Genomic DNA, 24,948 nt, shown 5'->3' on the forward strand with positions numbered 1-24,948 from the left:
GGACGAGCGTCCAGGGGACCCCAACGTCCCCACAGACACACACTTCCGGTGGTGCCTGACCAGACCTTCCCCTCACCCACACACCCTGTCCCGCATCCCCGGGCGGGATGTCCGCCTGCTGGGCTGCCGCTGTGTTTCAGACGCCCAAATGCCCGGAGACCGCCTCCTTTATGTCCCAGTTTCTCTGGGCCAGAGCTCTGACTCCGAGGGGAGGGACTGAGAGCCTGGAGTATCTGTTCACACACACGGCTTAGGTGGTCAGCACCTTACAAATGCTATTTTGTTTTAAACTCACAACTGTGTAAGAGACTACACCCATTTTTCAGAGGCAGAAAATGAGGCCTGAATGTGCTTTTATTTTTTATTTATTTCTAATCCTAACCGGAGGATATTTTTCCATTGCTTTTCAGAGAGAGTGGAAGGGAGAGAGAGGGAGAAACATCGCTGTGAGAGAGACACATCGACTGTTTGCCTCCCAAACGGCCCGGGATTGAGCCTACAACCGAGGCACGTGCCTTTGGCCGGAATTGAACCCACGGCCCTTCAGTCCGAGGGCCGACACTCTAACCACTGAGCAAAACTGGCCAGGGCCTGAATGTGTTTTGAAAAGCATGCCCAACACCAAACAGGCCTGGGCCTGAGTCACACCAACTCCTACCCATGGACAGTGCGTCCGGCCAGCAGTGCTTCTTAGGTCAGCACATGGAAATAAAGGGAATGGAGATGCTATTTTCCAGTTTTAGTCTTTATTAGTCACATGCACTTTTCATCACTCCAACACAAAAACTTAAATATTAATGCTCATAAAAACAGTTATAAAATACTGTTTTTTAAAGTAAAGATAAAAACAAAGATATATGTCCCAAGTCCCCAACACCCAGGACTCGGGCAGATCTTCCTTCACCCTGTGGTGCTCAGGTCCTGCTCTATTGTCACTCACTCAGGGTGGTGCACCTCGGACCCCCTCCACTCAGTGCCTCCCGTTTGGGGGTGTCCCCATCCCCCATGGAGAGCAATGGGGCCACAGCTCTCTCTCACACCCACACCGAGCACCAACTAGACACGGGTTTTTTTTCCTGGTGACATGCTCAGTGCCTGCACACAGACAGCAGCCACCAGTGTCCCCAGAATGACTCTTCAGAGCACCCGTGACACAGAAAAGTGGCTCGCTCCCAGGCTGGCACCCAGTGGGCTCGAGGGTAGGTTGGTTGCACAAGCTAACCCCCATGTGTTGTCAGGAGGATGCCTCTGAGCTCCGGCCTACTCATTTGCTCTGAGCAACTGGAATTCCAAGGGAGGTGTTTAAGGCGTAAACACACATCCAAGGCCTCTTTAACGATCCCTGCACCACCAGCATCACCTCATGCAAACAGAGCCAGGAGATGGCCCTGGTCTCAGCCTCCTTGTATCTCTCCCTCCCCACAGGGACGAATCACAGCACGGACGCGGGGCAGGTGCCAGCAGAGGGAGCCAAGCCTGTCCCCTTGGCAGGAGGGCTCCTCTGTCCCTTGCCCATCTATCCTGACTTGCAAAGAGCTCTGTGTCCCCAGCTCGGTTTTAGGTATAGATCCTCGATTTCTAGTAGGAAATGTTTGAACAAGTACCCACTGCCCCCTCCCTGTTGCCCTGACAACCCCACGTGGACCACGACCTGTATGACCTCCCTGAGGGCCTGGGGGGGTCTGAGGGTGCCTCGAGTCACAGCTGATCATCAGAACCATGCACAACACCCCACACCTACCGCCTCGTGGGTCTGACACCCTCTGCTCCTCTCACCACTCAGAACCAGATCAAAGCGGCCACAGGGCCTGCACTTACGGGACAGGGAGTGGGTGCCTTTGGGCAGGTACTCCAGCAGGAGGGCGCTGTCGTCCCCAAGCACGTCAGCCTTGAGGGACAGCAAGCTGTTCTTGCTCATGAGCGCCGCCCGCAGGTTGGCCACTGCAGTGGCCTGCTGCAGCGCCTCATCCTTCTCGGGAGTGAGGGGAGGGCCCAGGTAGCTGGCTTCTGCCCCCAGGAGACCCTCATCCACGTGGGCATAGAGGTCCGCCCTCTCCCCTCGGCTGTCAGAGCTGCCGGCCTCAGTGATGGTCAAGTCCGAGTCTGGGGGAGGAAACAGAACACGCAGGTCACTTCTAGACTCTCCAGAGAGAAAGAAGCCAGGAGAACAAGCATCCTGACCACCTAGCTGCCGGTCAGGTCCTTTACGTCTTGCCACTGAGGTCCAGGACCTGCCCCAGGACATGGCGATGTCACCACTAGGGCCCCACACCACTCCCTGGGCTGTACCCCAGGCCCCACGCAGACTCGGCCCCACTTGACCCACAGACTGACATGTTACACCTAAAATTTATGAACTGCCAGAAGAAACTCACGGGAGACATCTTGTGACTGTAGGCAAAGACTTTTTAGACAGGAAACCCAAAGAGCACGAACCATAACAGAAAAGTTCACAAATTGGACTTCGTCAAAATTTAAAATGTATGCTCCTCAAAAGACAATGTTAACTAAAAAATGAGCCAAAGACTGGGAGAAAATGTTTGCAAAACACACACACAAAGAACTGTGACCCGGCAGGGCGCGGCTCAGCGGTTGAGCGTCGACCTGGGATCCAGGGGATTGAGGTTCAATTCCCGGTCAGGGCACATGCCTGGGTTGAGGGGTCAATCCCCAATGACTCTCTCATTATGGGTGTTTCTATCTCTCTCTCCCTCTCGTTTCCTCTCTCTGAAATCAATAAAGATATATATATTTTTTAAAAATTCAAAGAACTGTGAACTCAGCAATGACAAAGCCTTCACCGGACACGTCCCCAAAGGAGAGGTGCTGACAGCCAACCACCGAGTGGAAAGTCGTTTGTCACCATAGTCAGAGCTCCTGAACACCTCCCCACACACGGTGGCATCCAGACCTGACCCACAGCCGTCCTGAACAGACTCCTCACAGGAAAGAGGGCAAGTGGCCACACACCCGCGCCCATGTGGTCGCAGCAGCTCTATTCCTCACAGCCAAGAACCTCCCAAGCAACCCAACCCATCAACAGGCGAATGAATGAACAAACTGCTACAGCCACAGAACAGAGAAGAGTGTGGCAGTAAATGAGTGACTTACCAACGCCCACAGCACCGTGAACGAAACTCAAAAGCACACTGGAAATCAAAGACATGGAGCAGTCGAGGCTGGGGTGGCGGGCGGCGCCCCGGGGCATGGCTGTGCTGGGGGCTCGGGTCATGGGCTGTATCAACCTCGACGTCCTGGCTTGGTTCTGACTGTAATTTGCAAGGTGATGCCCCCGGGGGAAACCGTGCGAAGGAACACAATCTCTCCAAATTGCTCCTTACAATTCGTTACTCATCCACAACAGTCTCAAAACGATGCTCTGTACTTGTGCTTCCCAAGCTGGCTGCCCTGGTGATGAGTCTAAAGGGGCTGTTTGGGGTTGGGGAGGTTGGGGGGTTAGAGGCTGATTGAAAGGGCAGCAGGGACCATTCCTGGTGGTGGAAATGGTCTCTCTCCTGATGATAGTGGTGTAACATTTGTCAAAGCTCCTCAAGCTCGCCCACCAGAGTGGTTAAGTGAAAAGGACAGGCCTGGTGGGGTGGCCCAGTGGGCTGGAGTGTTGTCCAGACACCAGCGGGTGGGCTGAGGGTCCAGTTCCCAGTCAGGGCACATGCCCAGGTCCCGGGTTCAACCCTGGTCAGGTGTGCACAGGAGGCAACTGATGGGTGTTTCTCTCTAACATCAGTATTTCTCTCTCTCCCCTTCTCTCTCTCAAAATGAATGAAAACATATCCTGGGGTGAAGATTTTAAAAAATTAATAATAATTAAAATGACAGACAACAGGCAGAGCAAGCCAAAACCTGCTTGCATTCTTGGAGGGAGAGATGTGCAGCCACTTAGAAAAAAGCCTGGCAGTTTCTTATAAAACTGCAGCCGCCCTTCACATGACCCAGGCACTCCACGCCTAGGAATTCACTCAAGAGAAGTGAGAACACACGTCCACAGAACAGACCGGCCTAAAGCGCTCACAGAAGCTCCATTCATAAGAGCAAAAACTGGCAACAGCCCCGTGTCGGTCGACGAGGGGCCGTGTGAACAAACACTGGAGGATTCAGGCGACAGAATGGGCACCACGACCCAACGAGGCGTGGACCACGGGGACACGGACGACACAAATGCGGCCTCGCAGAAGCTGCGCTCGACGCCGAGTCACGGCCTGAAGCGCCACCCTGCCCCGAGCGGGGGTTCAGCCCACAACACGGCCTTGTCCTTCCTCAACCCAGCACACCCCAGCTCTCCCTCGGAGCTTCGTCTGGTGGGGTGTGACAGTGGGAAAAAGCGGCTACGCTTGCCGCTCAGCAAAGCCAAGGGTGAGTGCAGACGATTCCAAAGTGTGGCCTCATCCACGGACAAGCCACAGAGGTGCAAACACAGAAGAGGTCACAGGGCACGACCCCACCCCAGCCTGACACTCCCTTATTTGCTGAGTTCAGCACCAGCCTGTCCCATCCTCCGCCCAAGGCCCCTGAGCTCCGTGTCCTTGGCCACCCATCCCACAGGGGGCTGCTGCCTGCGTCGGGGCACGTGGTCGACAGGACCGGTTCCAGGCCATCTGCTCAGCACTGAAGAAAACGAGGGTGGGGGTGTTGTGTCAAGCGCTCAGACTCTTGAGGGAAGAACCAAACAGCAGAGCGGGGGAAGCCCCCAAGTTTCGGGTGGTGTCTGTCGGGCCGGGTGTTGGCAGCAGGGCCAGTCCCAGCCCCAGTGGACTGGCCAAAGCACATGGGGTCACTTTTCATTCAGACCCTTTTCCTCCCAAATACAAACATCACACTAAACAAGATTATTCTCTTCAACAGAGATGATCAAACTGGTTGAAGGATGGGGGGAGGGAAGCAACCTTTTTCTGAAGTGGCAGGAGCACCTTCACAATCTCTGGGAGAGCAGGGAGGACCACGGCCCCGGCCTGGGCATGTCCGCATCCCTCACATCTGCAGTCGGGTCCGGGAGCCGACCTGTCAGTTAACTCAGACAAACTCAGGAGGTCCCAGCTTCTCCAAACAAGCCCTGTGTGTCCTGTATGGTTCAGGACAGAGCTTGTGGCCAGGTATGCCAATCTGGCGGGATGGCCCCTCCCTGCCCACCTTCGAGGAGGGGACAAGAGGAGAGGCCATCAGCCTCAGACCAGCTCCTGCTTCAGCCCCAGTAACAAGCTCCGAAGGACTGGGAATCTGTGACTCAGCCAAGGAGGGCTGCTGAGCCACCTGTCCCTGCCCCAAGTAGGAGAGAGGCTGCCAGGCTTGCTCGGCCACTCTCACCCACTAGAAGCTGTTCTGTGGTTCCCACGCATTCGTAAAACTCCCAGTATGTCCCGGTCTCAGCTCAGGTGCAAACATTCACTTTACCAAACACATACTTTGTCTCCCAGCTACACAATGTCATGCTTACAGCACCTCAGGGAATGTGCGCAGGAGTTAGCATGAGGACGTGGGCCCTTCCTGAACCTAGTAGGTACAACTTGCCTCCTCAAAGCCTCTGAGCCACCCTTGGAATCACAGAAAGGGGGGCGGGCATGAAGCCAGAGGGCAGGGAAGACGAAGGGACATGCAGGCCTGGCAGGAGGTGTGCCCTGACCCAGAACATCGCTGTGTGGACACACCCTGCAGGTGTCAATGCTACTTCCCATGACCTACCACTCACACAGTGCTGTAATCAGATGTGATCCCTATGGACGTTTCCCGGGAAGCTGTCAGGTGAGAATGCACTTGGCCTTTAGCTGGGAAAAAATCACTTTAATCACTAACAGGCCCCAGTGTTACTATAGGTGAGGTGGGACACATGGGGGTCAAAGTGGGCAGGCCCTGAACACCTGAGCGTCCATGCCAGCCCCCCAAACAATATGCAGTAACCACGTGACACATTCCTCTGGGGTAGGGCCTTTTCTCCCATAAGTGGGCTGGGAATAAAAAATACTCCTCTCTGCCCTGGCCAGTGCGGCTCAGCTGGAGTGTTGGCCTGCACTCCGAGGGTCAGGGGCACATACCGGGGTTGTGGATTCGCTCCCCGCCCCTGGTCAGGGGGCATGCGGGAGACAACCAATGTATCTTTCTCATCGATGTTTCTCTCTCCCTTCATCTCCCTTCTACTCTCTCTGAAAATCAATGGAAAAATATCCTCGGGGGAGGATTTAAAAACAACAACTCTTCTCTAAGATACAGTAAGCCTTTAATGAAAACCAACTGTCCTCCACTGGGGTGCACAATTACACTTCCAACCCAGCCCTCGGCCAGGGCAGAGAACGGACACCGGGAGCCGGCAGACGGTCCCACGCAAACCCACAACGTCGCTCCTTGTTTTAGCAACTTGGACCAGTCCAGCAGGAGCAGCTCACAGCTGCCGTGGTAACCCAAGGGCCTGAAGACATTAACAAGGGTCCAGAGTTGAAATCACTTGTTGGATTCTAAAAACACCTCCTGCCAACAAGTGCACTTTCACAGCAGACCCACAGGCGTAAGGAGGCTGCTGTTTCTTAGTGTGTTGACGACTCTCCCATCTAAAGGCTCCAGCATCTCAGCCCGGGGCTGGCTGGTGATGCAGGACAAAGGCAGGGGCATCTCCGCACCGACCACTCAGAGGCTCGGCACGAAGACTGTCCTGGCCACTCACCGTGGGCGGCTGTTTACCGGGTTCTAGTCAGAGCTGGGGGACGACCACAAACAAAGTTAGGAGCATTGGGGACACTGCTGTCCCTCTCCTTACAGCCAGCCAGCCGGGGGACGGGGGCTTTCTATCAGCCCAGACACTCGCCTCCTACTGACTCACTTCGGTTAAACTCCAACGGCTCTGGGGGCTGCCTGTCGGGGACATTTGCAATGTCTGGAGACATATCTGGTTGTCACAACTAAGGGGTGGGTTGCTACCAGCATCTAGTGGGTAGAACCCTAGGGTGCTGCTGACATCCCAGGACGCCCCACGAAGAGTCACCCAGCCCAGGCTGAGACCCTGGTCGACCCAGAACGTGCAGCCGACACAGCAGTGATGAGGCTGAGAATGAATGCTGCAGGCTACAGTGCGTCCTGGGTGCCACTGCTTCAGGGCAACAGGGAGGCAGTCTGGGGATAAAGAGAGTTTGGGAAGTGGGTACTAGCGATGCCTGCACAGCAATGTGAAGTATTTAATGTCAACGGATTGTACATTTAGAAGTGGTTAAAAGGGTGTAGTTGATGGTATGTGTATTTTATGACACTACAGCAAACCCTCGATTTAATGGTCTTCAGATTTAACGGACAAAATTTCCAGTCTGTATGTCATATGTGAAAATTAACACCCTGTTAATTTTTAAATGTTTTTCACCATGATTTGCTTATAATTAAATTAACAGGGTTTTTTTGTCATTAATTCAGTTATTTTTAACAAATTTTAGTGAATAGGTCATATGTTGGAAAAAACACTGTAGTAATTTCGCCAACATAAATAAATATTACATGTCTACAGCTATAGTCTACATATTTAAATCCAAGAGTCACTGCTTGTAAACAACATTCAGGGAATAATTAGCAGGTGATCACACACATGGCAGGGTAACTGGCTCTGCTGTCTGTCGCCTGGCGTGACTGTTCACAGCAGTTTCAACCCGTGGGGCCTGATGTTCCCACATGGGCTACGCCACCCCAGCCGTGTGCATCTGTGTACTCGAGGTGACTGGCGATGCATGCATTTACTACACCTATTCAGTATAAATTTTAAAATTACAGTAATACATATAGGAAACTTTTCTCTGAAATTAAATTTTTCATACATAATTTTAATTACACAAATGTGTCTACATAAGTAAAAACTGGTAAACTAACTAATCTGCCAATTTTTTAATGTATGCATTCAGAAAACCTACTTTTTTATATAACGGACTTTTGGCTTTACTGAACACCCCTAGTCCGAATTAGTCTGTTATATCGAGGTTTCACTATAACAGGCTACAGTGCCTGGGTGCCAGGGGTACGCAGGGGTGGGAGCCTTTCTCTGCCAAGGGCCATTTGGATATTTGTAACATCATTTGCTGGCCATACAAAAATATCAACTTAAAAATTAGCTATGAAAAAAGCCCCTAGACTTACTGAATTTCAAGTCCCACCTGCGGTTGCCTTGGCAGGGCCAGACCAGATGACCTCTCCGGCCGTATCCTGCTCCCAGGCCAGACGCACCCACCTGACTAAGGGCAGCGGGAACGGGGCTCCTCTGGGGCCTCGGGAAGCCTTTGGGGCAGGGGAGCTGGTACCCCTCCTAGCACATGGCATGTTTAGCATTTGTGACACTTATCAGAGCTTATTGCCTTATAGTTTGCTGCCTTCTGTCCATCTCTGTCCACTCACTTGGCTGATTCCTAAGCTTCCTCCTAGAGAGGACTCCCTGCAGAGTGCACTTGCTGAGAAGCCTCCATCCCGACCTGGACAAGCCTTGGTGGCCCCTACCCCTAACCACAGCCCTCCCGTCCCCAGTGTGCTCATTCCCCCACCTGCCGCTCAGAAAGGCTCCATGTGACCGTGATTACCGCCAGGAGGAGCACCTGACCGCTAGTAAACAAACATCTGGGAGCCGCACACAAAGTATCACCCAGAGTGTGAGAACTGGCGCAACACAGTGACGCCTGGAGCCCCCCACACTGTGCGGTGGCGCCCCGCTCCTCCAAGAAGAAAGTACCAGGGGAAGCCACCGGGGTGAGCCTGGGAATGCGTCCCTTTGTCTATGAAAAGAGCAGCCACGGCCCCCCCCACAGTGTCTGAGCCCCGCCTGGAACAAACACAAGGCTTACTTGAGTCCCGGCTGCTAAACGGCCAGCCGGACGCTGGCAGGAAGGGTGGCACCGGGGAACCGGCACGGCTCTCGTCCTCCACCTGCTGCGTGATGTGCCGGACGGTCTCTTTGTTTTTCCGATTCTTCCTTCGGCCTGTGGGCTGCCAGCCGTCGCCCCCGGCCTGCTCGGGGAAGGGGGTCTGTGTCGTCCCGCCATCCCTGGCAGAAGGCGGCTCACCCCCTCCGTAGTGAGGCGGAGAGATCTGCTCCTCCTTGATGCGCAGAGGCCCGTAGCCCACGTCACCGGGCCACAGCGGCTGGGAACACACGTCCTCGGAGCCGTCGGCCTTGGGCTCCTGGTCCTCTTTGCCGTAGCTGCTTCCTCCCTCGTGGCAGCTGGCGATGGCCGAGTCTCCAGAAGAATTGGTGGGGCTCGTGCGCCGAGCCAGCCACGGGGAGATGCTCCTCCCGGCCATCACGGCGGAGATGAGCGCGTCCGCGCTGCCGGACGGGGCGCCCACGTCAAACTCCGAGAGCTCATCCGAGGCGTCCGGCTTGATGCTGATGTCCAGCGCGGCCTTGATGAAGTCGTGGCAGGCCTGCACGATGTCCGTCATCTGCAGGAAGCTGGCCGCGGACATCACTTCGATGACATTGCGACTGGTGAGGGCCAGGTGGGCGGAGTACATGAAGTCGATGATGGCCTTGAAGCCCTGGGCCGTGACGATGTCCAGGTGGGTGACCGTGGCCTGCTCCGACGTCTTCTGCACCTGGCAGTACAGCGTCTTGAAGTACCGACTGCTGCCGAGCAGCACGTTCTTGTGAGCCCTGAACACCTTGCCCTCGACCACGACGCAGGCGTCGCACAGGACCCCGTGCTGCCTCTGCTGGTCCAGCTCGCGCAGCAGCTGCCGGTAGTGGGACGCGATTTCCATATCTTCCTTACGGTCGTTCATCGGGGAGCCGGGGGTCGCCTCTTCTACAGACTCTGTGGGGACAGGAACGGACAGTTACCCACACGTGGCACCGCCCGCCAGGCGGGGGCCCACGGGCAGGAGGCTAGCCTGCGGCCCGAGGCCCGGCCCGCAGGAGCCCCCGGGGCTGGGAAGCCGAGGGAGGTTCGGGTTCAAGGCTCTCCCAGTGGACACCATTTCTGGACAGAAACCTACGTGCAGAGCAAACCCTCAGAACAAAAAGCGGATGTTCCGGAAACAAGGAAGAGGCCCATCGGCGGTGACGCGAAAGCCTCACCACGGGGACGCCTCGGGTAATCGCCTGCGTCCTCACCGCTCACCCTTGAAGGAACATCCTAAAATACCCAAAAACAACTCCCTGCGGAAAGCCCACGACGACGGACGGGAGCCGCCCACAGCCTCTGCCCGGCAGTCCCCAGCCAGCAGCCCAGCGGCTCGCAGGAGGCCCCAGCCAGCCGCGTGTGCAGCGCGTGGCGCCCGGCGCCCTGTGGGGCTGCACGGCCACCGGACCGTCCGGGGCCCGGTGCCCCCAGCCTGCGTCTCCCAACCCGCTGCAGCGTCCTCTCCTCCCTGCCTACAGCGGTTTCTCAGGCACGAGGGGCCACAGGCCAGGCGGCTGAAACAACAGAACTTCGTTCCAGCTTCGTCTGGAGGCTTGATCCCAGACCCGGGCGTCGGCAGGGTCATCCCGCTGACGGCTCCGCAGGAGGACGCGTCCCAGCCTCTCCAGCTTCTGCAGGCGGCTGACAGCCCCTGGCACTCCTTGGCTTGTAGACGCATCCCCCATCCCTGCCTCGTCCTCCCACAGTGCTCTCCCTGTGCGTGTCTGTCCAATGTCCCCATCTTATAAGAACATCAGTCATGTTGGACTAGGGCCACCTGCCTCCGTGACCTCACCTTCACTAACTGCATCCAGTTCCTGGCCCCGTGACAAGAGAACTGAGGCTTCAGGCCCTGTGTTAAAGCAGGAAGCGCGAGTTTCATGATCTGCTTTCCTATATGAATAAGTCTCTACTCCCCAGTAAAACAGGTCCTTTGAGAGCCAGGAAGATCACTGAGAAGGAAGAGAAAGCTCGGAGCCGTTTCACAGAGAGCAATGACCTCGCAGGACTCGCACCTCAAAAATCATTTTAACTCTCATGGCAAGTTCTGAAATAGGGTGTTAGTCAGGGCAGCTTAAAGCTCAGTGATGTACTTTATAGAGATTTTGTCATAAGAAGACAATAGAATTTTCACTAGGGGAAGTTGTGTGGACACTAAAATAAAAGGGATCTAAGATGACGGTGTAAATAGACCAGCCTGCTGTGGAAATGCTCCATCTTGGGGAAGCTCAGGAGAGCAGCTGCATTTCATTTCAGTTGAAAATCTCTCAGCATTAGGAACATGTTCGTGGGGCCTGCCTACCTGGCCGAAGTAAAAGAGTGGCTGATCGATGGCCAGCTGCCCGGTTGCTGTTCGGCAGCTGTGACCTGAAAAATGGGAGAACCCTGAGCAGCAAAGCCAGTCATGCCATATAACCACCACCAAGCGAGGTGCACACGAGACTAAAGCAAGCTCATGGTGTGAGGGAAGGACAGCAGAGCACCCGCCCTGCCTGCTGGAGAGCACTGTCCAAGGGAGGAACACCTGGCCACGGACACACACCTGGCCACGGACACACACCTGGCCACGGACACACACCTGGCCACGGACACACACCTGGTCACGGACACACACACCTGGCCACGGACACACACCTGGTCACGGACACACACCTGGCCACGGACACACATCCGTTCACGGGAATATACCTGTGGGATCAGATCACACTGACGGATAGATAACCTATCATCTCCGATCACCTGGGCTGCTGCTGCATGGGGCAGAGGGCACTTTCATGCATTCAAAGAGTCATGTGTGGCACCCCTTGAGTAAGGGGCCCTTTCAGAGAGAAGCCTGAGGTCCATGAGGGACTCAGGCCCCACATCACTGTACGGTTATGCGCTAAGGGCTGGGTGAGACCAAGGGGCAAAGGGGATAACTGTGGCTGCACTGGTACCTGAGATGGCACAAAAGTGACGCCAGCACCATCTCGTGCCCGCACCACTCTGCTGCTCTGTCTTTATTTCTCCTGTGGGTTTTATTTTCAACTTGGGGGTTTCAAGGTTACTTCTGTTCCAGCCAGAATCACTATGAAACAACCACTTTCATATCAAAACAACTTGAATCCATGATCCAGACCAAACCCCCAAAGTCGCATCTGCCTGAATGGGGCTGGGTGCTAGCACGTGGCCCACATCCAGCCAGGAATTTGGTGACGACGCACGTGACGAAACGGGCTGAGCGGTGAGGGTGCTCCAGTGCGGGGCTGTCCTGTCTGGCGGGCAATGTGCCTGCTGTATCCAGTGCCATTTCCAACTCCGAATGCTTCATGGGTGAGGGCCAAATAAATTACCATACCGCAAAATGCACAGAACCATGAAGTGTGAAGATTGCTACGAATGTATTTCACTAGTTCAGTCTTAATTCCAGGAGCAGGGCAGGGTCAACTTTCCTTTCCTCCCTAAGGAGCTCTGCCAGGAGGGCAGTTTGTTCTAATAAAAATGTAAAATAGCCCTAGTTGGTTTGGCTCAGTGGTTAAAGTATTGGCCTGCAGACTGGAGGGTCCTGGGTTCGATTCCAGCCAAGGCCAGGTACCTCACATAGATGTTTCTCTCTCTCTCTTCTGAAAAGCAACGGAAAAAATATCCTTGGATGGGGATTTTAAAAAAAGTAAAACAGCCCGCCCAGCGTGGCTCAGCGGTTGAGCATCGACCTAGGATCCAGGTGATCGGGGTTCGATTCCTGGTCAGGGCACATGCCCGGGTTGTGGGCTCGATCCCCAGTCGGGGGCGTGCAGCAGGCAGTCGATCAATGACTCTCTTATCACTGATATTTCTATCTCTCTCCCTCTCCCTTCCTCTCTCTGAAATCAATAAAGATCTACTTAAAAATAAATAAATAAAAGTTAAAAAAAGTAAAACAGTGCCCTGGCCAGTGTTCCCAGTGGTTAGAGTGTCAACTCAAGCACCCAAGGGTCACAGGTTTGATTCCTGGTCAAGGGCGCATATCTGGGCTCCAGGTTCGATCCCCAGCCCCAACTGGGGCGCGTGCAGGAGAAACCAATTGATCTGTCTCTCTCACATTGGTGTTTCTCTCTCTCTCTGCCCCTCTCCCTCCCTCCCTTCCACTCTCTCTAAAGATCAATGGAAAAAATATCCTCAGGTGCGGATTAAGAAAAAATAAAAATAAACTGGGAGCAAGATACCTTTAGAGCTAGAACCACACTGTCTGGTCCTGGTCACCAGAGGCCAAGCAGCTCCCACAGTCTCCTGAGGAGGAGGGAGGTAATCCGCAGACATCTGAGCCAAGTTTCACTCAACGGCTCTAAAAGCTGCTCTTTGCAACTACTTTGGTGAGATTCTTTTTTTAATGGGCCACATTTTGAGCAGACACCTCACAAAGAAGATACACGAATGGCCAAACACAAGAAGATGCTCAACGTCACCAGGCCTCAGGGAAACACAGGTAAAAACCACGAGATGCCTCCACACTCCCACTAGAAGTCGGGAGGGGAACTATGCCCATGTCAGCGAGGACATGGAGCTCCTGGGACCCTTGCACAGCTGCTGGGAACGTTAGACTGGGCAGCCGCTCTGGAAGACAACTTGGCGGTGTCTTCAAAGTTGAGCAGAAACCCTGGAACCCGACAACTCCAACACGTGGAACCTACCCAGGGATGTGGAAACACAGACCCGGCCAGGACTTCCACAGAAACACACACGCTGGCTTGATGCGTTAACAGTCAAAATCTGGGGACAACCCAAATGTGCATCGACAGCGAACAGGTACACAAACAGGCGTCTCCTGACGGCAGACACGCTCGGCAGGAAGGAGTCACCCGCCTCTGGCCTGGGCCCCTCGCCCACCTCCCCACTCCTGAGCTTGTCTAAACGTCCCTTCCACACACATGGGTGAATCTCAAAATAATTATGCTGCAGGAAAGGAACAGGGAAAGGGGACAGTGTATGAGCCCTTTCTAGGAAACTCCTGAAAATACAGTCCAGTCCACAGGGTAGGGGCCAAGGAGTCAGTGGTGGCCTGGGCTGGGCAGAGGGTGAATTCCCAAGGGGAACTTCCAGTGGGGGCTACCTTTCACCCGGTGCTTCACAGGTGTGTGTATGTAAATTATACCTCAATAAACTTGATCAGAAATCCATTTTTGTGAAAATGCTGCTCAACCCCAAATGCATACTTATATTTACTGACATTCATTGTGGGTTGGTGTCCCCAAAGTTCATGTGTTGAAGTCCTAGCCCCCAGACCTCAGAAAGTGACCTTGCAGACATAACTGGTTGAGATGAGGTCACGGGTGGCCCTAACCCCATGGGACTGGTGTCCTTATAGGAAGGGAATTAGGACACGGGCACACAGAGAGAGCACCTGTGAACACGGAGGTGCTGCTCTGAGTCAAGGAACCGCCAGAAGCTGCAGCACCCTGGATGGGTCCTTCTCAGTCCCTCCGAGGGGGACCCTGCACACCTTGACCTCGGACTGCCGGCCTCCAGGATGGTGAGGGAACAAGTCTTTGCTGTTTAGGATCCTGAGTGTGTGGTTCTTTGTTAGGAAGCCCTGGGGCACTCACACTCCATCTTACCTATCAAGGGTCACCACTGAGACCAACGTGGTAATGCACGGTGCAGGAAGCACTGGTCATTCCCGCCAAGGGAAATCACCCACTGCAAACCCCGCCTGGCCGCAGAACCAGGCAGCCCGACCCCCGCTCCATCCTCACTGTGCAGACACGGCTCCCCATGCTGACATGTTCAGATGGTTCACTAAGTGCTAAAAACCCACTTTATAAATCAAAATTATGTACATTGTACTATTATTATTCATGGTTACATTTCAAAATTTTAAAATGAGCTCCTGACTGGAAACAAACACTCCAAAAATGTTAACAGAAGTCATCTTTAAATGGTGAGTCACCCGAATTTTCTCTGGTGAGTACAAATTGACACTGTTGGTTGCTGAACGTGACATCTCCCAACAGTAGCCAGGGTGACCTTCTAAAAACGCAGACCTGTGACTGCCACCTGTCCACTGTGGCCTATGGTCAGGGGCTCTACCGGCCCAGCCCAACCCTCAGCTTCTGCTCCTCCCTCCCTGCTGCTCTGGCCTCTTTCAGCTCCTTGACTTCCATCTGCCTGGAGCACCTTCTCCACCTGCTCAGCTGTCACTTCCTCTCTCCACCCTGACCACACAGGTTGACCCTCCTTTCCAAACACCATGGGGCATTCCCTCCAGACCCGGCTTAGGTCACATGGCTGTTCGCCTTAACAGAGCCAAATTCTAACTGTATCTGCATCACACATGAGCCCGAACTATTAACATGCCAGCCCCAGCTGTGCTCAGAAGCCTGGGCCAACCCTGAGGACACCACCCACCTGCCCACACAGTACCCCCAACCGCAACTCCCCCCCAACGGCCAGGCCAGAGCAGGGTGACTCCAGGTCAGCATAAATGTGCTGTGGAGGCACTTGGGGAGGGGCTGGGCTGGGGGTGGCTTCCCGGAGAGGGAAGGAGGCATTCAGAGGGTGGGCCAGCATGCTGGCCTTCAGGGCACTGGACAGCCCCTCCAGCCCTGACCCTGGCCTGGGACAGAGCCAGTCCCAGCCTGAGTCTTAAGGAGCACCATCCACTCTTCACTTTTATGGGTCTGTGCCCAGCTACTCAGCTGCCGGAGCAAAGATCTGAGCTGCAGTGGAGAGAAAGGTGCGGCTACCCCAGCATCCAGGCCAAGCCTTAACCCCTGTGAGGTGCCAGGCTGCTGAGCCACCCATCCTGGCTGTTCTAGTCCAGCCTCAAGACTGTGGCCCCACCCAACATCACTTGGGCAGAAGAACCACCTGGCTGAACCCAGTCGGCCACAGAACCTTGAGACAATGAGCCTGTGTCTCGGGAAGGACAAGTGACCATGAGACAAGGCAGGGCAAGCAAGACACCCTGCAACCAGCTCAGTGCCAGCTGGCAGAGGATTCTGCCAGGCCTCAGGGTGGTTGGAGCACCAGCCACCAAGATGGGGAGCCCAGAGGCCAGCGCCTCGAGGGGAGACAGAAGACCTTGAGTGTAGTCACCAGCAGGGTACCCAGGCATCCTAATTCAGGTTCTGGCCCATGGAAGAGTGGTCTGGAGCCCTGGGCACAGCCAAGGACCTGGCAGGGCCAGGAGGCCTCTGTGGGTGCACCTGAGGGCTGAGTCACCACAGCAGCTCGGTGAACTTCCCGTTTCTCCGCCTCTGCTGGTGGGAAGTAGGTCTGGGGGAATTGCTTTGTCTTCTGGGTTGGAAGAGAGAAAGGGGAAGGAGTCACCTCTATGCGTGTGCGCCCGGGCACCTCCTGTGACACTCAGTCCTATCTGGACCTTTCGTCTTTAAACCACGCTTGATTTTAACAGGCAGTGACACTCCTGTTAGCTCATCCCGATGACGTACGAACAGATGTGCTCGTTCAACAGGGCAGATCTGCAAAGGCAAGTCCTGCGTGGAATCTCGGAGGACGGTGGGCCCTCCCTTGGGACACTGCCTCCTCCTCCAGGAAGCCTCCAGTGCTCCTCCTCCAGATCTGGAAGCCTTGGCACAGGGCCCACATTTCAAGGCCGAACAGACTCCATGCTCACTCTTGGAATCAACAAAACTATAGGACCTTTTTTTTTTTTTTTGCATTAAACCTGCAATATTGTAATCCTACATTTTAAACTCAAGAAATGTTTTTTAAATGTCCCGCATTACGCGCTGTTAGAAGTGGGAAGAGACAGCAAATGCCTGATCCTGGGACATGGGCGACCGTGGGAGCATGCTCACCAGCTGCTCCCGTGACACCCCAGCTCCGAGCCACCCGAGGGTGACAGCTCAGTGTGATACCACGTGTGCCTCGGACATTCTGGTCAGACACAGCTCACCGAAGTCCGGGGAGGCATATGGAGCCATGTGCTGCCATGGCTGAATCGGGTCCCCCAAAAAGACACACTGAAGTCCCAACCCCAGTCCTGTGAATGTGACCTTATTTGGAAATAGGATCTTTGCAGATTAAACGAAATTAAGATGAGGTCATAATCCAACAGGACTGGTGTCCTCATAAAAAGGGGAATTCTGTGCACAGACATACACAGAAGGGGGCCACATGAGGACGAAGGCAGAAGGAAGGGATGTGGCCTGTGACGGGTCCAGGGATCGGGACGCCTGGACAGCTAAAGAGTTGGGAAGGACCCTCCCTGGAGACTCGGGAGGGGTGGCCTGACCACCTTGATTTCAACTTCTGGCTTCCAGAATGGTGACAAGATAGATTTCCGCTGTAGTCCTTTGTTACAAAAGTCCCAGGAAATGCCGCAAAAACTTCAAAAAAATCTAAAAATTTTCTTAAAAATCTGATAGGCTTAACAAGGCAGAGAAATCATTTCTGTGAATTTTATTTTATTATTTTTAAATATATCTTTATTGATTTCAGAGAGAGGAAAGAAGGGGGAGAGAGAGAGAAACATCAATGATGAGAGAGTCATTGATCGGCTGCCTAGCCCGCAAGCCGGGCATGTGCCCTGACTGGGAATCGAACCCCGATCACCTAGATCCTAGGTCGATGCTCCACTGCTGAGCCCTGCCCGGCCAGGATCTTAAATCCTGAATTTTAAATCTAAGATATCCTGTGACTTGAAATGTTAACTACAAACATGTGTGCTCCCTGTCAGCAAGGAGAAGAGAATCTTGCCCTGGCCCGTGTGGGTCAGTGGTTAGAGCGTCGGCCGTGGGTTCAATTCCCTGTCAAGGGCACGGACCTTGTTTGCAGGCTGGATCCCGGCCCCAGCAGGGTGTGTGCCGGAGGCAGCCCACTGATGCTCTCACATCGATGTTTCTCTCTCTCCCCCTCCCTCTCTCCTTCCACTCTCTAAAAAGCAACAATAAAAATGTTCTCGAGGGAGGATTAACAAAAAAGACAAAAACAAAAAGAAGGAAAGAATCTAAGGAAATAGAGGCAATCGAACAATATGATGGACGGTTCTGTTGTCTTTTTCAGCTTCTGAAGGGAAACGCTTTCCAACCTACAGAAAAGTGAGAATAACTCACCGAACCCCTGAGCCAACACCATTTGTTAACATTCTGTAACATTTGTTTACATCCAGTAACAGGCTGGAATCTTAAATCAGCTGCCTTTTCTTTAAAAGCTGTATCCCTTAAACAACAGAAGCCAGCCATCGAGGTGAGGAGCTGCGTCTGGGACGGGCCGGGTACCGGGCTGCCGCGGGCCTGGGCTGCCAGGCGGGTACAGCGTTGGTTAAACCGAATCAGTGTCTGCTCTGGTGTCCAGCAGAGTTTCCACTGGCCGATCTGATGTGTTTCCAGGTGCCCACTGTCATTTCTGCAAGAACACAGGCCTTTGCATAGTCAACACTCACCCAAAGCTGAGTAAGTGAGAATGGGGCAGGTTGGGGGTGAACAGTAGCCACCTGAGCTGAGGCCAGGAACTTCCACAGGCAGACCCTGTCGCCCCCGCTCAGGCGCCTGTCCACGTTGACAGGACAACAGTCAGGCCCACAACTGACCAGGTGTCAGCAGTGAACAGGTCACATGGGTCCCCAGCAAGCCCCCAGCAGCCAATGGAGCCTCTAACCAGGGGCTGAGCAGCACCAGCTGTGAACACAAGCTAGGGCACAGGGGCCTGAGGCAGGAAGATGGGATGGACACAGGAGGCCAAAGTGGAGCAGACCAGGCCAGAGGTGGGCCCTGGACCCACGAGGAGTCGGAGAGCCCTGGGGGGAGGGGCCAGTTCTTCCTCCCTGGTCAGGGTCCAGGCTTTTGGGATCCAGGGGAGGGAAGGGAGGTTCGGGGCCCCTGGCGCCCCCTGACATGTGAGGGAGACAGAGCCACCCTGGGAAAGCCCCCTCTGTAAGTACTGGGCGGGACAGGCTCCAAGGAGCTTTAACAAATGAAACTCCATGATTCATGAGGAAAGAAGTGGGACCTGCTAAGACTCGGGGACACGTGGGGATGCACCAGGAAGGGCCACCAGGTGCTCTGGGGCCACGGGGCACATGAGGGGCTCTCTACATCTGTCCTAGCGACAGGTGACACAGCACACTGAAGGAAGTGAGCGTTGACAGTGCCAGCTGCTCAGCCAGGCTGCCATGATGAGGGGCCCCACCTGCCCCAGATCCCCTACCAGACCCAAGTGCTTCCTGGTATCGTCTCCATCCTCAGGGCCCTGCTGTGCAGGAACTTCCCACACAGGGGTCTTGGGGTTCAAAAACACTCCCTGGGCGGTGCAGGGTGTGTGCCAGAGGCCAGCATCATCCCCTCCCACCAAGCCCTGGCGGGGAAGGAGCCCAAGGCTGCTGACACATGGGAGATCTTGGTGTGAGCGAACCCCTCATCCCATCACTTCTACTTTTAAAGTTAATCCTATAACTTAATGTGAAAACGTCACCGGCATCTGGGCCTAAAAGAAACGCGGTGAAATGTCCCAGATTCTGATAAAAATGTTCAAAGGAAAGTCTGAATTAATGAAGCTGCAAAAACTAAGGTGAAGTCCTAAAACCCTAAAAGGTGGGACGCTGCATGACCAGGGGACCTCAACACGCCCACCCCGGAGCACAGGGCAGCCGGCAGCAGGCCGCAGACTGGCTGCACCCTTGGCTCCTCGGCGCTGCGTGCGATTTACAGTGGCAAAAACAGAAACACCCAAAGGCCCAACCAGGAGAAAACAGGCAGAACTGCACCATCTTGGAACAAAACAAGGCCCGACACAGAGCAACAAAGTGCCGTTTACGCTGAGGCTAAGAAGCTTATTAGAAAAAATGGGCAGAAATCAGAGCAGAGAGCACACGCCCCAGATACGGGCTCAAATCCCCTTTCCCTCCAAAGCAGGTTCATCATTCATAAAACTCGGAGATGAAAGCTGTGGCCACCAAAGGCTTGCCTGGGGCAGGACGGCACCAAGAGAAATGGGCACGAGAAACACAAACGTGCACCTCCTTCACTCCTACGGGGGGACGCCACGGGGACGCCACGGGGACACCACAGGGACACCAGGGAGACACCTCGGGGACACTAGGGGGACACCACGGGGACACCATGGGGACGCCACAGAGACGCCATGGGGACGCCACGGGGACGCCACAGGGACACCAGGAGGACACCTTGGGGACACCAGGGGGACACCACGGGGACACCAGGGGGACACTAGGGGGACACCACGGGGACACCTTGGGGATACCATGGGGACGCTAGGGGGACACCACGGGAACACCAGGGGGACACCTCGGGGACACCAGGGGGACACTAGGGGGACACCACGGGGACACCAGGGGGACGCCATGGGGACACCTCGGGGACACCACGGGGACACCTCGGGGACACCACGGGGACACCAGGGGGGCTCTGTGCTTGACCCTCACAAGCCTTCCTCACAGGACGGAAAACGTTTGATGGCCTCCTTGGGTCCTGGAGCCTACAGGTGGGGTGAGCACCCTAAGGGGCAGCCCAGTGTGAGCACCGTCTCACCTAGACCTTAGAACTGCCGTGGGGCGGGGTCCCCATGAGGAAAGAACAGAGACTGCTCCTTCCTGTCCCCCCGCCCACTGGGCTGCCAGGTACAGAGAGGCTGCCAGAGCTCCAGCCCCCAGGCTGACTTCCAAAGATTAAAGGGAAATTCCTCGGGGGCATCAACCACCCTGACGGTGTCTCCCAGGAGCCCCTGGGCAGAGGCCACACCCCCACGGCTGCTGCAGCAACCACAGGACACCCCACATTTGGTGATACTTCAGATTTACAAGTGTTGGACCTGCCACTCAGACTCTTATTTGATGCATTAAGTGCCACCTGTTACCAGAGCACAAAAGAAGTTTTCTAATTTTTTTTTTTTAAATCCTCACCCGAGGATATTTTTCCATTGCCTTTCAGAGACAGTGGAAGGGGGAGAGTGAGAGAGAGAGAGAGAGAGAAACATCGATGTGAGAGAGACACATTGATCGGCTGCCTCCAGCACACCCCCCACCGGGGCCGGGGATGGAGCCTGCAACCGAGGTACGTGCCCTTGGCTGGAATCGAACCTGGGCCCTTCAGTCTGCAGCCTGACACTCTAACCACTGAGAAAACCAGCTAGAGTGGAAGTTTTCTAAATTTTTGAAGACTGTATTTCAATAGTTGTCCTCTGACCCTCACAGGAAGCATCAAAAACACCATTCAGAAAGGGGCCACAGGCCTCAGCAGCTGCCTGGGGGAAGAAACAGCCCTGGTGTGACCCAGTGGAGCAGGTGGGCACCACCTGGCCCCCACTGCTTCTACAGATATCCTGGGCCCCACCTCTGCCCATCCTCCCCCAAAGTACCTGGTCCTCTCTGCTACCTCCCCAGGCCGCTGTATCCTTCTCCACTGAGGTGTCACCATCTGTCTCTGCTTTGTCACTTCCCCTTCAGGGACACACGATGCCTTGGAGCAAGGACCTTGTTGGCTGCTGTGTCCTCTGCAGGTGTGAGGCTAAATGCAGGTGTGCTGGGTGCGGCCTCTAATACATCGGTCTGCTAGACCATCAAGGGGACAGCCACTGGTAATGGACGGAAAAGCCTCGATAGGCACAGAGATTGAGAAATGCTATGTGGAAACGTGTCCGGCAAATACAAGCTCTAACGGTGTTGTGGTTGAATTGCCTCCCGTGCAAAGACAGGTTCTAGGGATGTGACCTTGTTTGGAAATGGGGTCTTTCCAGATACAATCAAGTTACAATAAGGTCATTACAGGGACCTTCATCCAGCATGACTGGTGTCCTTCTAAGAGGAGGGAAATCTGGTCACTTGGGAGGAGGCCACGAGAACATGGCAGGAAAGATGGGTGCTGTGTCCAAAGGCCCAGGGCTGCGGGCTCTGCAGAAACTGGGGGAGGCAGGAAGGCCCTGCCCTGGAGCCTGGGGAGAGGGCATGGCCCCGCCCACACCTGGCTTTCTGACGCTGGCCTCCCAAATGTTACAGAATAAACCTGCCCTTTAAAGCCACCCGGCTTGTGGTACTTGTTACAACAGCCCCGGGAAACTCATACACACAGCAACCTGACTCACACCAATTTCTCCCAATCAAGATGACAGGAAAGGCCTGTGGCACAGGGCCTGAGATCCCCACAGTCCTGTCAGCAGGACCCACCCCACTGATTCAGCAGCGTGTGTGGGGCTGAGCGGAGGACTACTGAGACAGACCACCCCTTCACCCCCAAAAGCCACGAGGCAAAGCCACTCGCACCCAGAACCCAAAACCTGAGGAGGACTCCAGGACTGCAGCTCCGCCGCCCTGTCCTCGCCTAGCAGCCGCGAGACAAGCATACAGCTCGGGCACTCCAGATGCAGCTCTGCAGGGAAGGGCGAGCCCTTGGGTCCCAGACCCCCAAAGGGTGGCCCACACACTGCAGCTGTGTGTGGAACACCCTGTGGGAAGCTTCTGGCCAACTTATGGACAAGCCTTAATCCTAATAGTTACACGCTCATTTCAGTGTGCACCCAGAAAAATAAAACCAAAACATCAAACTCATGATTTCATGGGTATTCTCACTTTTCTTTTTTCTTTTTGTTGTTGTTAATCTTCACCTGAGGATATTTTCTCCACTGATTTTTAGAAAGAGTGGAAGGAAGGCAGGGAGGGAATGGGGAGAGAAAGAAAGAGAAAGAACCATCGATGTGAGAGAGACACACAGACTGGTTGCCTCCCGCATGCGCCCCGACCAGGGCCAGGATCAAACCTGCAACCCAGGTGCATGCCCTTGACCGGGAATCGAACCTGGGACCCTTCAGTGCTCCCTCCGGTCGATGCTCTAACCACTGAGCCACGCTGGCCAGGCTATTCTCACTTCTTAAGTCAAGGCTCAAATTAGTTTAAGTAAAAAGTGAAATTGTTAGGAGCGACCTCAAGCAAATGTGGGTGGTGCACACTTGCGCTGAAAGGTGGCACTCTGCCCTGCTGTGCTTTCTCCGAGGGACACCAGGTTCACTGATCCTCCAGGAAAACAAGAGAATTAAGGATATTGGACTGACCACCCGACCCTCTGCTGGAGCCGACGCAGGGCCCAGTGACGGAGTCTGGCCCTTCCGACATGTCTCCCAGGACCCCGAGTGCACACGCAGCCCTGGGAGTGCTCTCCCTGGGCTCCATTCACAGAACTCTGCTTATCACTAATCACTAAGAAGCTGGTTCTCTCGGCCACGCTGGGCCCCGACGTGGGAGCCCCTCTGCCTCCCTTTGCTCCAGGGTCTCCAGTGTCTAGAGTTCCCACCACGCAGAAAAAGGCCAAGGTATCAACAACGATCAGGAAGCCAGACCAGGAGACTAGGATCAAAACATTTAAAACCCACCTCTCAGCCCCAGAAATGTTGACTCCACTGTCCAACAAAGTTCAGGGAGCGACTGTCAACCCGCCTTCAACCACAAGGGGGTCCACACAGCCCCTCGAATTCACTTCTGTTCTTGTCTTATTCTGGAGCAATGTAAGAAAAAAGTAGGAAAGTCAAACCGTCCCCAATATCACAAGCATCTGCCCAGTGGCCGGGGGGCTGTCACAGACACAGAGTGGACAGCATGACTGCTGACAATTTCTGGAAAGTTCTTGCACACACTCTGAAGATGAAGAGAAAGTCTTCATGCAGAATAAACACCGTGAGCCATACAGGTACATGTTTCTGTATCATCACAGACAACGGCAGCTGCCACATCCTCAGGGAAAACCCGTAAGCCTCCTACTTCTGGAGTCAGCCACGTACAACCAAAAACGAAAGCAAAAGTGGTCACATGTAAAAAACAGGCACCATTAACACCATGAGGCGGACAGGACTCCTCTAGGAGCTTTGCTCACTCTGGACAGGAAGCTCAGCTCTGTTTGACAAGGGTCCTGACTTCCCGAGCTCCCCTTCAGAAATCAAAAACTACAAATGCAGCCCGGCCGGGCGTGGCTCAGCCATCGAGCATGGACCTAGGATCTGGGAGATGAGGGTTTGACTCCCAGTCAGGGCACAGGCCCGGGTTGCAGGCTCCATCCCCAGCAGGGGGCGTGCAGGAGGCAGCCGATCAATGACTCTCATCATTGATGTTTCCGGCTCTCTCTCCCTCTCCCTTCCTCTCTCTGAAATCAGTAAAGATAGATTTTAAAAAACCAAAAACCTACAAATGCACACACTCCAGTAACAGTCACTCCATGTCGCAGGACACTAAGCACGAGGAGATTCTGCAGCGGCCCCAGCGCTCAGCAGTGGGCACCTGGTCTCTCACTTGGGACCTGGCAAGAACTCACGTTCGCAACCTTCTCTGATCTCAGAAGGTTTGGACAGGAAAAATCACCACCTTTACCTCTGACTCAGAGGTGAATTCTCACCCTTTACATCTTAGAAAAGTGAAGAAAGCACTGTTCGAGTGGACTGCGATACCCAAGACAGGCGGGTGAGCAGCGGCCACACCTGCGTGGAGGCCACGCCGACAGGGCTCTTGCCAGGCGGCTGTGGGCAGGGAACAGGAGGGAAAGCGCCCGTCCCTTCCACCACCCCAGAATCCTGTCTAGGGGCCTCACCTTGTGTGACAGGCCCCACACGAGAAGCTGGGAGCTACCTCCGTGCACAGATGCGCAGCCAGACTGTGGGGTCTGAGGGGCTCCTGGGCCCCAGTGGGCCAGCAGCATCCTGAGTCTACAGGCACGTCATAAAGTGGACTGCCACCGCGGAGGGCACTGCAGAAGCAGCAAGCACACAGTGCCGCCCGACGAGTGTGAAGTCCAAGGCGGTGAGGCCAGAGCTGCGGACCAGGACCCTGTGAGCTCCACGCCCGAGGCCACACCACTGTCACCCCCGGACAGACAGGGGCTGCAACTCTTCCCCAATCCTGAGGACCGAGGCTCGCGTGGCGGGAGGGCTGCTCTGCTCTGTGAGAGGATGTGGGCCCAGGGTGCCTGCCACAGGGCTGATGGGAGTGACTGGAACATGGGCTTTCAGTGCAGAGGGGAGGGTTCAGGGCCCCGAGGCTTTGTCAGAGACAGGAGGCCTGGGGCGGGTCCCCGGCTGCAGTGCCCGGTTCTCTTGGATAGGCAGCGACCAGGCGGCGAGGCCCTCGGAGGACAAGCGCTGACCATTTCACTCCCCCCAGCCTCCCGTG

At 54.9% G+C, this 24,948-nt stretch overlaps 1 protein-coding gene across 2 annotated transcripts in view; it reads right to left on the reverse strand.

The window, feature by feature from the left end:
- Window positions 1-24,948, reverse strand: part of ZBTB46 (zinc finger and BTB domain containing 46) — a 43,096-nt gene that overhangs the window by 12,772 nt on the left and 5,376 nt on the right. For both annotated transcript variants that reach the window (XM_087818653.1, XM_087818654.1), the window contains exons 2-3: window positions 8,811-9,779; window positions 1,819-2,103 (exon numbers count right to left, since the gene is read on the reverse strand). In XM_087818653.1, the coding sequence (XP_087674779.1) occupies window positions 1,819-2,103; window positions 8,811-9,747 (1,222 nt within the window). In that variant the 5' untranslated portion in view covers window positions 9,748-9,779. The remainder of the gene's footprint in view (window positions 1-1,818; window positions 2,104-8,810; window positions 9,780-24,948) is intronic.

This window comes from Miniopterus natalensis, chromosome 7, assembly GCF_054644295.1.
Source record: "Miniopterus natalensis isolate mMinNat1 chromosome 7, mMinNat1.hap1, whole genome shotgun sequence".
NCBI lineage: Eukaryota > Metazoa > Chordata > Mammalia > Chiroptera > Miniopteridae > Miniopterus > Miniopterus natalensis.